This window comes from Pseudopipra pipra, chromosome 15 (genome assembly GCF_036250125.1).
Source record: "Pseudopipra pipra isolate bDixPip1 chromosome 15, bDixPip1.hap1, whole genome shotgun sequence".
NCBI classification, from domain to species: Eukaryota; Metazoa; Chordata; class Aves; order Passeriformes; family Pipridae; genus Pseudopipra; species Pseudopipra pipra.
This window is the reverse complement of record NC_087563.1, coordinates 13,972,225-13,984,999: the sequence shown is the minus strand read 5'-3', so window position 1 is coordinate 13,984,999 and position 12,775 is coordinate 13,972,225. Positions and strand designations below refer to the sequence as shown.

At 57.8% G+C, this 12,775-nt stretch overlaps 2 protein-coding genes across 5 annotated transcripts in view; both read right to left on the bottom strand.

The window, feature by feature from the left end:
* CAMK2A (calcium/calmodulin dependent protein kinase II alpha) overlaps nt 1-2,656 on the bottom strand; it is a 31,544-nt gene extending 28,888 nt beyond the window's left edge. For 3 of the 4 annotated variants that reach the window (XM_064672050.1, XM_064672051.1, XM_064672053.1), the window contains exon 1: nt 2,398-2,649. In XM_064672050.1, the coding sequence (XP_064528120.1) occupies nt 2,398-2,459 (62 nt within the window). In that variant the 5' untranslated portion in view covers nt 2,460-2,649. Of the gene's footprint in view, nt 1-2,397 lie in introns of all 4 variants that reach the window. The other variant, XM_064672052.1, reaches the window with a different exon arrangement.
* Nucleotides 2,657-6,979: 4,323 nt separating this feature from the next.
* Nucleotides 6,980-12,775, bottom strand: ARSI (arylsulfatase family member I). The gene is made up of 2 exons (XM_064672047.1): nt 11,702-12,775; nt 6,980-10,726 (listed from the first exon to the last, which is right to left on the bottom strand). Exons 1-2 carry the CDS (start codon nt 12,019-12,021, stop codon nt 9,325-9,327), a joined length of 1,722 nt encoding a protein of 573 aa, XP_064528117.1. The 5' UTR covers nt 12,022-12,775; the 3' UTR covers nt 6,980-9,324.

The window sequence follows — 12,775 nt, the reverse complement described above, 5'->3', positions numbered from 1 at the left end:
GGTGACAGCTGAGGAGATGGCAAAGGAACAGGGTGGGTGCAGCAGCCTGGCACCCACCCCCCCCTCCTGCCAGCCAGGCTGGGGACACGTGTCCCCCCCAACAGCCCACCCCAGTTCCTCAGGGACAGCAAACTCAAGATGGACCCTTTCTGCTCCAAATCCTTGCAGGACGCTGCTCCCGATCGGGGTCTGGCGGGGGGAGAACCGTTCTGCCCACCCCTGCCAGGACACCCCCACCCCAAGCGGCACCGGGAGCGTCTCTCTGGAGGAGGAACGACACTTCTCACGGCGAGCAGCTGCCGCAGCAGAGCAGAGGTGCGGCACTTCGTCCTGATTTCCCTCTCTAAGCCCATGAAGCGGAAATTTCCCCATGGGAAACCGCTGATTTTTGAATGTGCCAGGATGTGCTGGAAACCATCCCAGTGGAAAATCCCCAACCAGCCCCACAGCACCTTGGCTAGCCTGGTGGAGCCCCTAACTTGGGAACACACCTCACTGCTGCGGTGGTACCTGCCCTCTTTGGTGGATGGAAAAGCTGTGGGATGCTCCGAGCTGGGAATGATGCCCCTGAATCACCCCGGGGTTGGGGTGGCCCGGTACGATGCTCACAGGGGTTGGTGAGCTGCTGCACCAGCTTTGCTCCTTTATTTGTGAATGCATTAAAATGTATCTGTCCAGGTGGTTTTACACCACAGTGCCGGGCAATGCAGGCAAACCCTGAGCCTGGGTGCTCAGCCTTTGGTGTCGCCACCCACCCAGCAAAGTGTCACATTCCAGACACCTTCAGGAGCCCTCCCGGTCCTCCCCCATCACTCCTGGCCTGCAAACTCCCCTCCACATCCCCGCAGCCACCGCTGCCCAACCAGGGCCCTGCAGCCTCACTGCAGGCACCCAACAGCCACTGCCTCCCCTGCCCAGCCCCTGCCACCACCACAGAGCCTCAGAGCCCTGAAAAGCCAAGAAAACTCTGGAAAAACCAGGTCCCACATCTCACCTTGCACCATCTCCCCAGCGGGTGTCCAACCCCCTGCCCACAGTGCCAGCTGGGGCTGTCCCAATCACAAGGACCCACTCCCCAACCAACTGTTCCCTGCCAGCCCCTCATAGCCACTCCGATGCTGTGGGAATGGATATGAGTATCCTGGGATGGGGGGCTCCACTCGCCTCCACGGAGCTGCACTTCGTAGCAGCACCCTGGTGCTGTGGGTTGGCTGGGGAATGTGAACAGCGTTCAGCCCAGCACAAAGTGCTCCCTGTCTCAGCCTCTCCATTTCTCCATCTCTACCCTCTCCTTTCTCCTTCACCCCCATTTTCAGTGCCCACGTGTGTGTGTGGGCACACATTTAGGCACAGGCTGCCCTGCACCTAGGCAATGCAGGGCTGCAGGGTTGGAGCATGCCCCTGTGCCTAGGGATGGACACAGCTTCCCATCTGGAGCACAGGCACCAGCTGCCCGGCACAGGCACCCTGAGCCTGCCACCACCTGCCAGCCACTCCATAGGGATGGTGGCCACACGCCCCAGATTCACACACCGGCTCCAAAAAAAAAGGCACAGAAACCAAAACAGAGGCACACGCCTGCTCACTCCTGCGCCCGTTTTACAGCCACACGCTGGGCGAGACGCGGAGCATCCCTCTGCACGGAGAACCTGACATCCCCTGCTCCACCCCGGGGGGCTCGGTGCTCCCTGGGATTGCCTCACCGTGCACAGGCAGTTCTGTTTGCACTCACACACACACACACACACACACACACACACACACACATATCCAGGCACACGCGGTGACACCCGGACCTGAGAGCTGAGCCCTCCCCAGCAGGAGGGTCAGGCAGGGCTGTGGCTCACCCGCAGTGGGACAGGGGCAGGGGTGAGGAACATCCTGGGTCTGTCCAAGACCCGCCAGGATTCTCTGGGGGCTGCCACGCAGGCTGAGTCTCCTGCAGCACTAGTAACCCTGGTAAATCCATACAGAGAAATTCCCTAAAGAAATGTAAGGGGCGCCCAATGTATTTGTAAATGTAAGGCTTTCCTCCTCGGCTGTCCCATCCCTCCTCCCAGCTGGGGAACTTCCCGAGGGAACCAGCAGCACCCTTTTCTGGGAGCAGCTTTTCCATAAAAGAGACAGTTGCCCTCTCCCCAGGCAGCTCCAGACTTCTGGGTGCCCCGTGCCCCCAGCCAAACACCCATCAGCAGCCCCTCAACTTGGGGAGGGACAGAGATGCAGATCTGGGGCTGGCAGCCCCCATCCTCACCCGAGTCCTCCCACCGATCCCCAATGCATCTCTCCATGCTCATCTCGTATCCCCCATCTCCGGCAGTTCCCAGCACTGCTGAGGGTCTTTCCCAGCCAGGGAACAGCCCCGCTCCAAGCATTCCAGCCCCGTCTCCAACTTACTTGCCCAGTTCCTCAAAGAGCTGGTACTCCTCCGTGAAGCGATTGCAGGTGATGGTGGCCATCCCGAGGGGCTGGAAATGCTCCCTCCCCAGTGCAGAGTTTGGGGCAAGCAGTTCTCCTCTCGCTCCCTCCCTCTCTGTGTGCTCCCGGGGCTCTCTCCTCGCCGAGGTAAATAAGGGAATATGTTTGATTGACAAGCCCAGAGATAATGATGAGGGCAATTTGTCTTCTCAGCTTCACAAGCCTTCGTCAGCATCCCCGTCCCCATGGTGACCACCGCTGCCAGAAACGCCCTGTTTCTGTTGCCGGGGCAACTGCTTCCCAAACCCGCCACCCTCCATGGGGACCATGGCCCTGCTGGGGACCCAGCCCGGGGGCTGCCTGGGGGTCACCCACCTGCTGCAGAGGGGAGGGAATGTCTAAAATACAACTATTAAAGGCAAATTAAAGGATGTGGCAGTGGTAAAATAATTGGGGCAAAAAGGGTTTCCATGGAAACCGTGGTTTCCATGTTGCAGGAGGATGCTGTCACCCTGGCAACAGCTTACCTCCACCCCCCCCCATAAAAAAATACAGGCCCTGCTGGTGCCCACAGCAGCATTCCTTGGGGTCCTGGGGTGCTGTGGGATGGGGACATGCTGCATCAGGAGGGAGCAGATGGAACAGAAGTGTGTCAGGAGAAGCTGGAGAAACCATGGCAGGTCCCCAGGTGCCCACACTGTCCCACCTTCAGCCAGGGTCCCCGGGGGGGGCTACCCCTTATCACACTGCAGGGGAGAACTGGCTGCTCCCTGCTCCCCACCTTTGCCCACTGGGTCTCCCCATGGGCTCTGGGCTTCCCGGGGAGCAGGTCCTGAGGGTCCCCCACATAGTGGGGTGAGTGGCTTGGCCTGAAGCACAACTAGAGGGGAGCAAAAAGGCTGTGTCCTGGGTTGCTATATCCCTATGGAGCCCAAGCTGGGGCAGATGGAGGGGATTTTAGAATGGGAATAGGAGGAAGGTCTGGCCTCCTCCTCCTCCGACTTTTTGCTGCTGTGTGGCCTGTCTGCCATGCCGAACATAAGAAAGCACAAAAAGCATAATAAAAGTAGAGTCGTGAGGTCCAAACCTCAGGGAAGGGGTTTCCTGGAGCCCCCACCATCATCCACTGAGGATGCTGCACCCCCTCCTCCATTTACACCACGCCTTGCACTTTCCACCTGCTGACCACCCCCCCAGAAGAGCTTTCTACTGAGCTTTTGTCCTGTTTCTGGATGATTTTGCAGCAGCAGGGCCCCCGAAGCGCCAGGAGAAGGGGCTCTGTGCCAGCTGGGAGGGCATTGCCTTTGGCAGCTGAGATGGATTGAATTCCCTTTCGGGCTGCCATGGAAGGGTTAAAAGGAAAAGAAAAGGTTCTAACCAGACAAAAATAGGGAGAAATCTTTGAGAGGGGAGAGAGAAGGAGGAGCAGAGAGGGAGAGAAGAAAGGAGGTGGAAGTGGAGGAGGACAGCAAGTGGTGGAGTGAGGAAGAGGAGGGGGAGGAGGAGAAAGGTCTAATGGCTTTTCCATTAATTGCACCATTACCCACCTTCATCCCCACCTTGCATTCCTGCATCCAGCCTCCTGCTCCCGTCTGGTCCAGCCAGAAGAGATCTTGCATCCCTGGTGGCAGGGCAGGGACCTGATTCCCAGGAATGGACAGGCACAGGGATGGGGCCACGGTCCCCAAGGGTTGATGGCCTCCAGACCCACCTTGGCCATGCCCTGGCATCGACAGAATACACCAGGCACCCTCACTTGGGGTGAGGGCAATGCATTTGTGCCCTCTGTGCCCTGGGGATATGATGGTCCCCAAAACACCTCCCAGCCCCTGCACAACTCCTTCCCATCTCATTCCCACTCAAAAGGGGGTTTCATTCACCACCCCCAGGGCTGTGTCGGGAGGTGGGTGCTGCTGTGGGGGCCGGTGTGTCCCGATGCTTGTGGGAGTGCTCTCCTCCTCCAGCAGCAGCCTCCAGCAGCCCCTCAGAGCTGAAGGGCAAGAGGAAGAGCCCCCCCACTCTGGAGACCCCATGGATGCCCGTGAGCAGCTCTGTGCCCCCCCCCCCCCACTCCTGCCTGTGCTAATGTTCGTGTCCCCGTGGGCTCTGCAATGTGACCTGCCCCCCCTCCCGCGCCCACCCCCACGCTGGCACACGTGTTCAACCCCACACGCGTGACTCTGCGTGCTCCTGTAGCCAGGAGGAGGGATCTGTCCCTTCCTTCCCCCCAGGACCCCCACTGCACCCCTGATCCCCATGGCACAAACCCCTCACCCAGGCAGGGGGTGATGGCAAAGCCCCCTCTGAGGACCCTGCCTCCCTCCCCAGGATTCTCCTGCCTGGCAGAGACACAGCTCTCCAGGAAAGTTTTCTCCCTCCATCCTCTCTATCCAGTTTTTTTTTTGTTTGTTTTCCTCGACATTTTTCCCTCTGAGGGTAAGGGGATGTCAGACTTCTGGGTGCTGAACATGCTCTGCTTCACTGATGATGTTTTCCCAAGCAGGAACTGCTGCATGGCTCTGCTCTTGGGTGCCTGGAGACAATCCAAGGGGAGCAGGAGCTCTGGGTGGGACCTTCTCCTTCTGGGCAGGGGGCTCCCCTGTATAGGGGAGTAGTCCCAGCCCTCTCCAAGAGTCCTCAGGATACACTTAAGATATCTCTGTTTCCAGCCATCCCAATGTTTGCTCCTGCAGGGCTTTGGGAGCCAAGCTGCTCTCCTGCTGCCGTGCTCGGATCTGGCCACCTGATGGAGACCTTCATCCCCAGTGATCCTCTCCATCACTGGGCTGCTCTACCTTTGCTCCAGCTCTACCTGCAGAGATTTAGTTTCTGCATCCCAGCCTGGGGCTGCCCCAGGGTGGGCACCTGAGATCTGATGCAAAACCCCAAATGCACTGGAATGGCAGCTCAGGGAGGACCCGTGTGTCCGGGGGGGGTGCAGCAGGTCCCCTCTGCTCCCAGGGGATGGGGCTTGCAGCAGATCCAGCAGGGCTGCGAATTACGTATTGCAGACATCCCAAAATTACTGGGACAGTTTCACATGCAAGCTGGGGTCTGGGGGATGCTCAGTTGCTGTCCTCTGGAAAGCTGAATTTGGGGTTATTTTTAGATAAGATTATAAATACCGTGGTAAGAACTGATTTACATTTAGGGTTGTGTTTGCAAACGTGCCCTGTCCCTGTGGGCCCCAGCACTCACTCCTGCAACCACAGGAAGCTGGTTTTGGCTGAGACAGGATTTCTCAGTGCCACCCTCTCCTTGACAGCAGGGTCCATGGGCAAAGACCCTCCTGTGGACATGGCTGTGATACTTGGGGACACTCAGCAGGTGCCATGTGGCTCCCTGGGGCTTTCATGTGCTGGTTCTGGATGGGGAAAAACCTCCAAAAACCACATGTCCTTGGATCTCTGGAAGGAGAAAGGCCAAGAGTGCCTTTGGTCCAGAACACCCTCTCCCCAGCATGAAGTGCTTGGGGTGCTCTGCCACCTCCCACTGTGGCAGTTTGCTGAGATATCCATCCCCTGTCCTGCTACCGGGCTTATTGCCTTCCCTCTCTCATGGGGGGCTCTGAGGTACCTCCAGTCCTGTCTGACCCATCCCATCCTCATTCCGCTCACATCCTATCCCCACTCCTATCTCTATCCATCCCACCCACATCCTCATCCCCATCCTATCACCCTCCCCAACCCCACCCCATCCCATCCCCATCCTCCTCTTATCCTCCTCCCCATCTCCAGCCCATCCATTCCTAGCCCATCCCCATCCCACTCCCTCCAGCCAGCAGGGTGGAGGCAGCCAGTCCATCCTGACATTGGAGCCCCAGATGCATCCCCCTGCCCCATCCCTCCACAGGCCCCCATCCTACACCCAGTTCCTGATGGGGTCTGGAGCAGTCAGGGGCTTGCCCAGCACTTTGAATGGAGGTTGGGAAGGAGGGGAGCCTCAGCCTGTCTATGCAGACGTCTCCCGGGTGCAGGGAGCTCCACCACTGAGCATCTCTCCAGCTGCATTAACCCCTCAGCAGCCAGAGTACACACACACTCCCAAGGGACTTCAACTGTGCGAAAACACGGGATTGTGGCACATTGCCGCATTTTTCCCCAGAGAGACCATTAAAGAGCATTGCTGGGATGAGGAGCCCACGCAGCAGCAGCCATGTGTCCGTTCCCAGCCTAGTGTTCAGATACAGCACAGCTGGAATCGGAGAAGGACAACTGCTGTCCTCAGGCTCGAGGCTTCACACTCCGCGAACACCCAGAGATGCTCCTGCCTACTCCTCCTCTTTGTTTTCAGGGACTAAGATTTTCCTTCAACTGTTTCTTCTTAAAAAGATTCAGAACCCAACTTTTTTTAATTAAAATACAGATGACAGCAGATCCACCGCTATGTCCAGGCTGACTGCGAGCCCGGCACCAGCCCAGCACATCCGAAACTGGAAAGGAAGCAAGGCCAGACGAACCTTCTCGTGGGGATATTAGTAAAAGTGAAGGGAGAAAAATCAAACATGTTTTCATGGAAATTTCCATTTTTGAAGAAAAAAAAAAAAAAACAAAAGAAGGACTAAACTTGGATGCATTTATATAAATATGGAAATGAAAGCCGTTTCCCGAGCCTTGTCGCCACCCCACGTCCAGCCCTGCTCTCTTGCTCCCTTCAGCACCAGCTCCCCCTTTGCCATGATTTATTCCTGAGCCCCCTGCAGCATCACCTCCTGCCCTCCTCTGGCTCCAGCTCTGCAGCAGCCTCCTCTTCTTCAGCAAATTGTTGCTTTATTTTCAGCAACTGGTTGGCTCTGCCAAATGGCAGCCAGTGCCACAGCCCCACTGTCGGTGGATACGCTGGTAGTGCGCATCCCGAGGGACCAGGCTGGCCACTTGAGGTAGTTTGAGGATGTGGAGCATCCTCCCAGGGCTCACCTCTGCCCAGATGATGCCATGGGGACCAATCCCCTTGGAGCAACATGCTAAGGAAGCAGGGATGGAGATGGGGCTGATGGAGGAGCTGAGTCCCCCTCTGAAACCTGTTCTTGGGATGTGCCGACGGGACGGCACGGTGATGGATGTACGTGGAGCAGCAGGGACTGCCACACACACCACCACACTTTGGCTTTTCAAACTCCTTCCCAGCTCTACAAGAAGAGGCCTCCTCTCTTCTGCCTTGCTGTCAGCTGGGGGTTTTTTTCTTTGTTTCTGTAGAAAATCCCAATTCCCCCAAATAATCCAGCTAAGAGTAAGAAAAAAAAAAAATACAAACGTGTCATTGCATTCTCTTCCCATCCTCATCCCTCTCTCACACACAGGGCTTGAAAGCGCACTGAAAGGTATTCAGCGTTCACGCTGCCAATTGTCACATCTTTCAATGACAGATTTTAAATGAATGTTATTTTGCAAGAGAGAGAGAGGGGGGGGAAAAGAAAAAAAAAAAAAAGAAAGCCCACACTGCTCATCCAAGAGCTGACAAGTCCTAACGGGCCTCATTTTCCAGAGACAAAAATAACTATTTTCAAAATTCACAGCAGGGCCTTCGCCTACACACGCTGCACCAAGAGAAACCTGTGGGGAGAAATGTAAAACACATTGTGTAAATGGAAATGCACCATGCATCCAAAACGCTTTTGAAGCGATTTGCCCCCTTTCATCCTCGCCAGCTCTCCTGTGAGCGCACGTACGTACGCGCGCTCGCACCCCGCCGAAGGCGCGGGGGCCCAGCGCTGGGTCTGGAGCTGCCTGGCCCCTGGCAGTCGGATGGGTTCCCCACGGCAGCGGATGATGGGAAGGTGTTTTCCTCCCCACGCGTGCGCTGCTGGAAGAGCGGTGCCCATCTGTGGCGAGGGGATGTGGTGCAGTGCTGGCAGGCAGGAGACGTCCCCATCGCCCCTGTCCTCCACCGCGGCTTCAAGGTCCTGCAGCCACAGAGCAGCTACTGCAGCTACTGCACAGAGCAGCCTCTGCAGAGACCTCCTTGAGAACTTCCTTCTGCCCCAGGTTCAGCAGTGGGATGTGGAGACAGGGACAGCACCAGCACTGGGAAGGGGCAGTCGGGACGGTTTGCCGGTTGGATGCGTAGGAGGCATGGAGAGGAAGATGGGTGCCGTGCACATGGGGGTCTGGACAAATTATGGGTGAAAGGGTCTGCTGGGTGACCAGTGTGGAGCTCATCAGAGCCAGGGGCAAACCTGCCTCCCAGATGTGGGGCCACAGAGAGCTCTGAGTGTATCCAACTATGTTTCCATGGGCCACAGCTCCTCACCGGGGCTGGTCCCGGCCCCCAAAGCCAGTGGAGAGGGGAAACCATAGCCCCAGGTGAGGTCCCTGTAGCAGCATGACTGAGTCCAGCCACATCAGTCTCAGGTCTGATATCCATGGTCAGGAATCCATCCTTCTACAAAGAAGTGTAATAGGGAAGTGCTATGGTCTTGGGTTTGGGGGAGGCCCTCGAGTTCCCAGAGCAAGAGCAAAGGCAGCAGCTGCCTGGCAGAAGGCTGAAAGCCAGGAGCATGTAAATACAGGGAAATGGCAAGGATCAACCTGCAGGCAGGGCTTCCCATGCTTCCTCCTGCTCTTGCAATGGCCAACACTTAAAGCTTAAAGGCTGTGGAGTCCTTGAGGAAAGGGTCTCTCTCTTTGGAAGGGGGTGTGCATGGGCCAGCCCAGCTCAGCACAGTCATACACCACCACCAAGCTCCAGGGCAGAGATCACATCACCCTTCCTTGCCTACCGAGACCACCTCCCTGCAGCCACCCCTCCAGCCAGAGAGAAGTGCTTTGCGATGAATCCTGGAGCAAGGGAGAGCAAGAGAGCACTGGCCACCTCCCCACATGTTCTTCTCCCTCACTCCCACCCCATGGCAGTGCAGTCCAGAGTTCCACCCTGGCCAGGATGGGTCGATGCTGGGGGAGTCTCCCATCAGATGCGGTTGGACATGAGCCTGGTGTTCAGCTTGCGGAAGAAAGAGCGCAGCTTGCAGATCTTGCACTTCTTCTTCTTGTTCCTACTCTTCAGGGGCTCCTGGCTGCCTTCCCACTCCTCCCCGTCATCCTCGCTGGCCCAAGGTCCCCAGGCACCACCATTGAAGTCCGGGTGGGCCCGGGGGTTCTCTGCAGGGTACCGCACCGGGATGGCTGTCCGGTTGTACTGCACCAACCTCGTCAGGAGGGTCCTGACCACATCTGGGCGCTGCTCTGAGAGGTCGTAGCGCTCGTAGGGGTCAGCAGTGATGTTGAAGAGCCACACGGACTTCCTCAGGCCATCAGTGAGACGCTCCAGGTTCCACCAGCTCCCTGGGAAGTTGGTCAGGGTCTGCGGGGGGATCCAGTCACTGTACCCCGGGTCACCAGTGAGGAGCTTCCACTCCCCAACCCGGATGGAGGCTTGCACAGCTGTGTTCCAGATGCCAAAGCCATCCTCCAAGGAGCCATACTTGGCATGGTTGTACAAGGGGTCGATGTTGTGCAGGATTTCAGTACGTGGTGACTCCTTGCCCTCACTGATGGCAGGCCAAACATCATAGCCATCCAAGCCTGGCACATTGCTCAGGTTGCCCCTGGCCAGGCTGACCAGAGTCGGGTACCAGTCTGTGATGTGAACCAGTGCCCAGCTTGTCCGACGCTTGCGCTTGATCAGGGGACTGTGGACAAACCCGATGCCACGGACTCCCCCTTCCCAGTATGTCCCTTTGCGGCCCCGTAGCGGCCAGTTGCTTCCCCCGGAGAAGGTCTGCCCGCCATTGTCAGTGGAGAACACGATCACGCTGTTGTCGTAATAACCATACTTCTTGAGGGCCCAGGTGATGTTCTTCACCGCCTCGTCCATGCAGGTCACCATGGCAGCGTACTTGCGGCGAGCGACGTTGCCCATGGAGCGGTAGCGGTAGATGTACTCCTTGGGCGACTGTAGGGGTGTGTGGACCGCCTGGAAGGCCACGTAGATGAAGATGGGCTCCTTAGGGCTGTGGGATGCCAGGATCTTGCTGACACGCTGGGCATAGAGGAAGGTGGAGTACTTCCCGCTTTGGTCCCAAGCCACATCCTCCCCTTCGTGCAGGTCGTAGCCGCAGACGCCCGGCCCGTCGCAGTTGTCGTAGGTGTAATAGTCCACGTTGCCTGTCAGGGACCCCAGGAAGGTGTCGAAGCCCCGGCGGGTGGGCAGGCACTCCTTCTTGTAGAAGCCAAGGTGCCACTTGCCCACCATGTGTGTGGAGTAGCCCGCTTCCTGCAGCTTCTGTGGCAGGGTGACCTGGTCGAGGGGCAGGCAGTTGGGCTGCCGAGGGCGGATGATGGAGTGCTGCAGCCCTGTGTGGATCTGGTACCTGCCAGGAAGAGCCAGGAGGAGTCAATGAGGCAGTGCTGGGTGGGGATGTGATGGCACTTTATGTACTGAAGACCAAAATACATCCAGATCTTTGTGTCACCCAACCCAGTCCCACGAAGCAAACTCCAGCCAGAGACAGGGAGCTGCCAGCCTGGGGAAGTGTCTGGGCTGTGTCAGGGCTGGGCAGCACAAGCAAGTGGGTTTGCAGTGTCCCACCTGGATACCCCCATCGTCCCTGCCCTCTCCTGCTTTGCACACCCCAGAGATGCCTGGGACCACTCAAGAGCCATCAAGAGAGAAGAGAGGCTTCTGCCTGGACCACAGGGGCTCCACCACCCCCTGGCAGTAGGTGACCACATCCATGGGCACCTCCCTGGGGCCCACTCCTCAGCAGGAGATGATCTGGTGGGATCTGCCTCCTGCAGTGAGTGCTGACCACCCAGCATTGCTCCAGAGAAAGCCCCACTTATCATAGAAGCCCCACAATAAAACCTGACTGTGCTGCTGCAGGGGAGAGTGATGGAGCAGCATCCATCCTGCCCTGGCCAGTGCAGCGCTGAACATGCACGCAGGGAAAGCATGGACCAGTGGATTCACAGGTGCAGGGAAAAATGATCCTTTGACCCCACAGCAAATCCCCAAGGGCCAGTGTGACAGCTGCATGGGACTACCTGGGGACACAGCTCCTTGCCTGGCACTGAAGCACCTCAGGAACTACCCTCTCCCAAAGTGACATCCATTACCCAACAGCATCCACATTTTTGGCCTTGCCATGTGCTACTATTTTTCCTGTATGAAAATCAACTGTTCACACAGGAAGCCTTCCAGAGAAATCCAGATCCACTGGAGGATCTCCATCACCTGCCAACACACCAGGGCATCGGTCGAGCTGCAAGCTGGGGTTAAACCCCTCGGGGCTACAGAAGGGACCAAAACAGGGACAGGAGTGGGGTGTGAGTGGGCACTGGCTTACCTGCCGGTTATCAGCTGGCTCCGGGACGGGGTGCAGATGGGCTGGATGTAGTAGTTCTCCAGCTTCACGCCCTCCGCTGCCAGCCTGTCCAGCGTCGGCGTCTGGATATCCGAGCCGTGATACCCGACATCGTGGTAGCCCTGGTCATCAGTCAGGATGAAGATGATGTGGGGTGGCCTGGCAAAGGCAGGAGGCAGAGATTTCTCCATGGGGTCCGTGGCCACATCAGCCACCAAACTGGGCTTCATCCAGTCCCAGGATAAGTAGCCAAAGCTGAGCAGGCTGACGAGCGAGAAGCCCGTGAGGGCATAGACGGCCATCCCGGAGCACACTGTGCTGCCTGCCAAGGGAGTTACTGTCCCAGCATCGCCTCAGAGTCACGGAAACAGGAGGTCCCCCCCTCCTCCAGAAGAGCCCCCCGACCTAGGGGATGGTCCCGGCAACCCCCACGGCTGGTTTTGCGGGAGCAGCTTCCATAAAGGCACACTCGCGTGCACACAAAGAGCTTAATCCGCCGGGGCTGGGTTGCCTTCAGTCAAAAGAAAATAACCCCCGCGCTGCTCCAATCAAACACATCTGCACGGCAGGACGGGCTCCTCGCAGGGACTGGCGGCGGCCCGGAGCTGCTCACCAGCGTCCCGAGCGCTGGAAACACTTCCTGGCTTCCTGGGGTTTTCTCCCTGCTGTTATTTCTTTATGAAGAGCTCCATAAAATCCTTGTCAGAGAAAGCCGCTGGCTTTCCCTCTCTCCAGCCCTGCTCCTGCCCGGCTATCCGGACAGCTCACTCGGGATACGATGATCCTTTTCTTTAAACTCCTGCGGAAGAGGGTGCTAAAGTTCAAGCCCAGGGGTGCCGAGTTCTCCTCCTCACTCTCCGGGCAAGAGCCGCCCTCTCCTTTTCCCAACCTCCGCTCCAAGGCAGAGTCCCAACATCTGCCCGGGACGTGGTCTAAGCCGCCAGGTTTATGGGGAGCTGCCGGCTCGGCCCCTCCCAGCTCAGCAGCTCAAGGAAAAAGCTGGGAAGCCCCAGAGCATGCAGGGTCCTGAGCGTGGCATTCCTTGAGCCACGGATG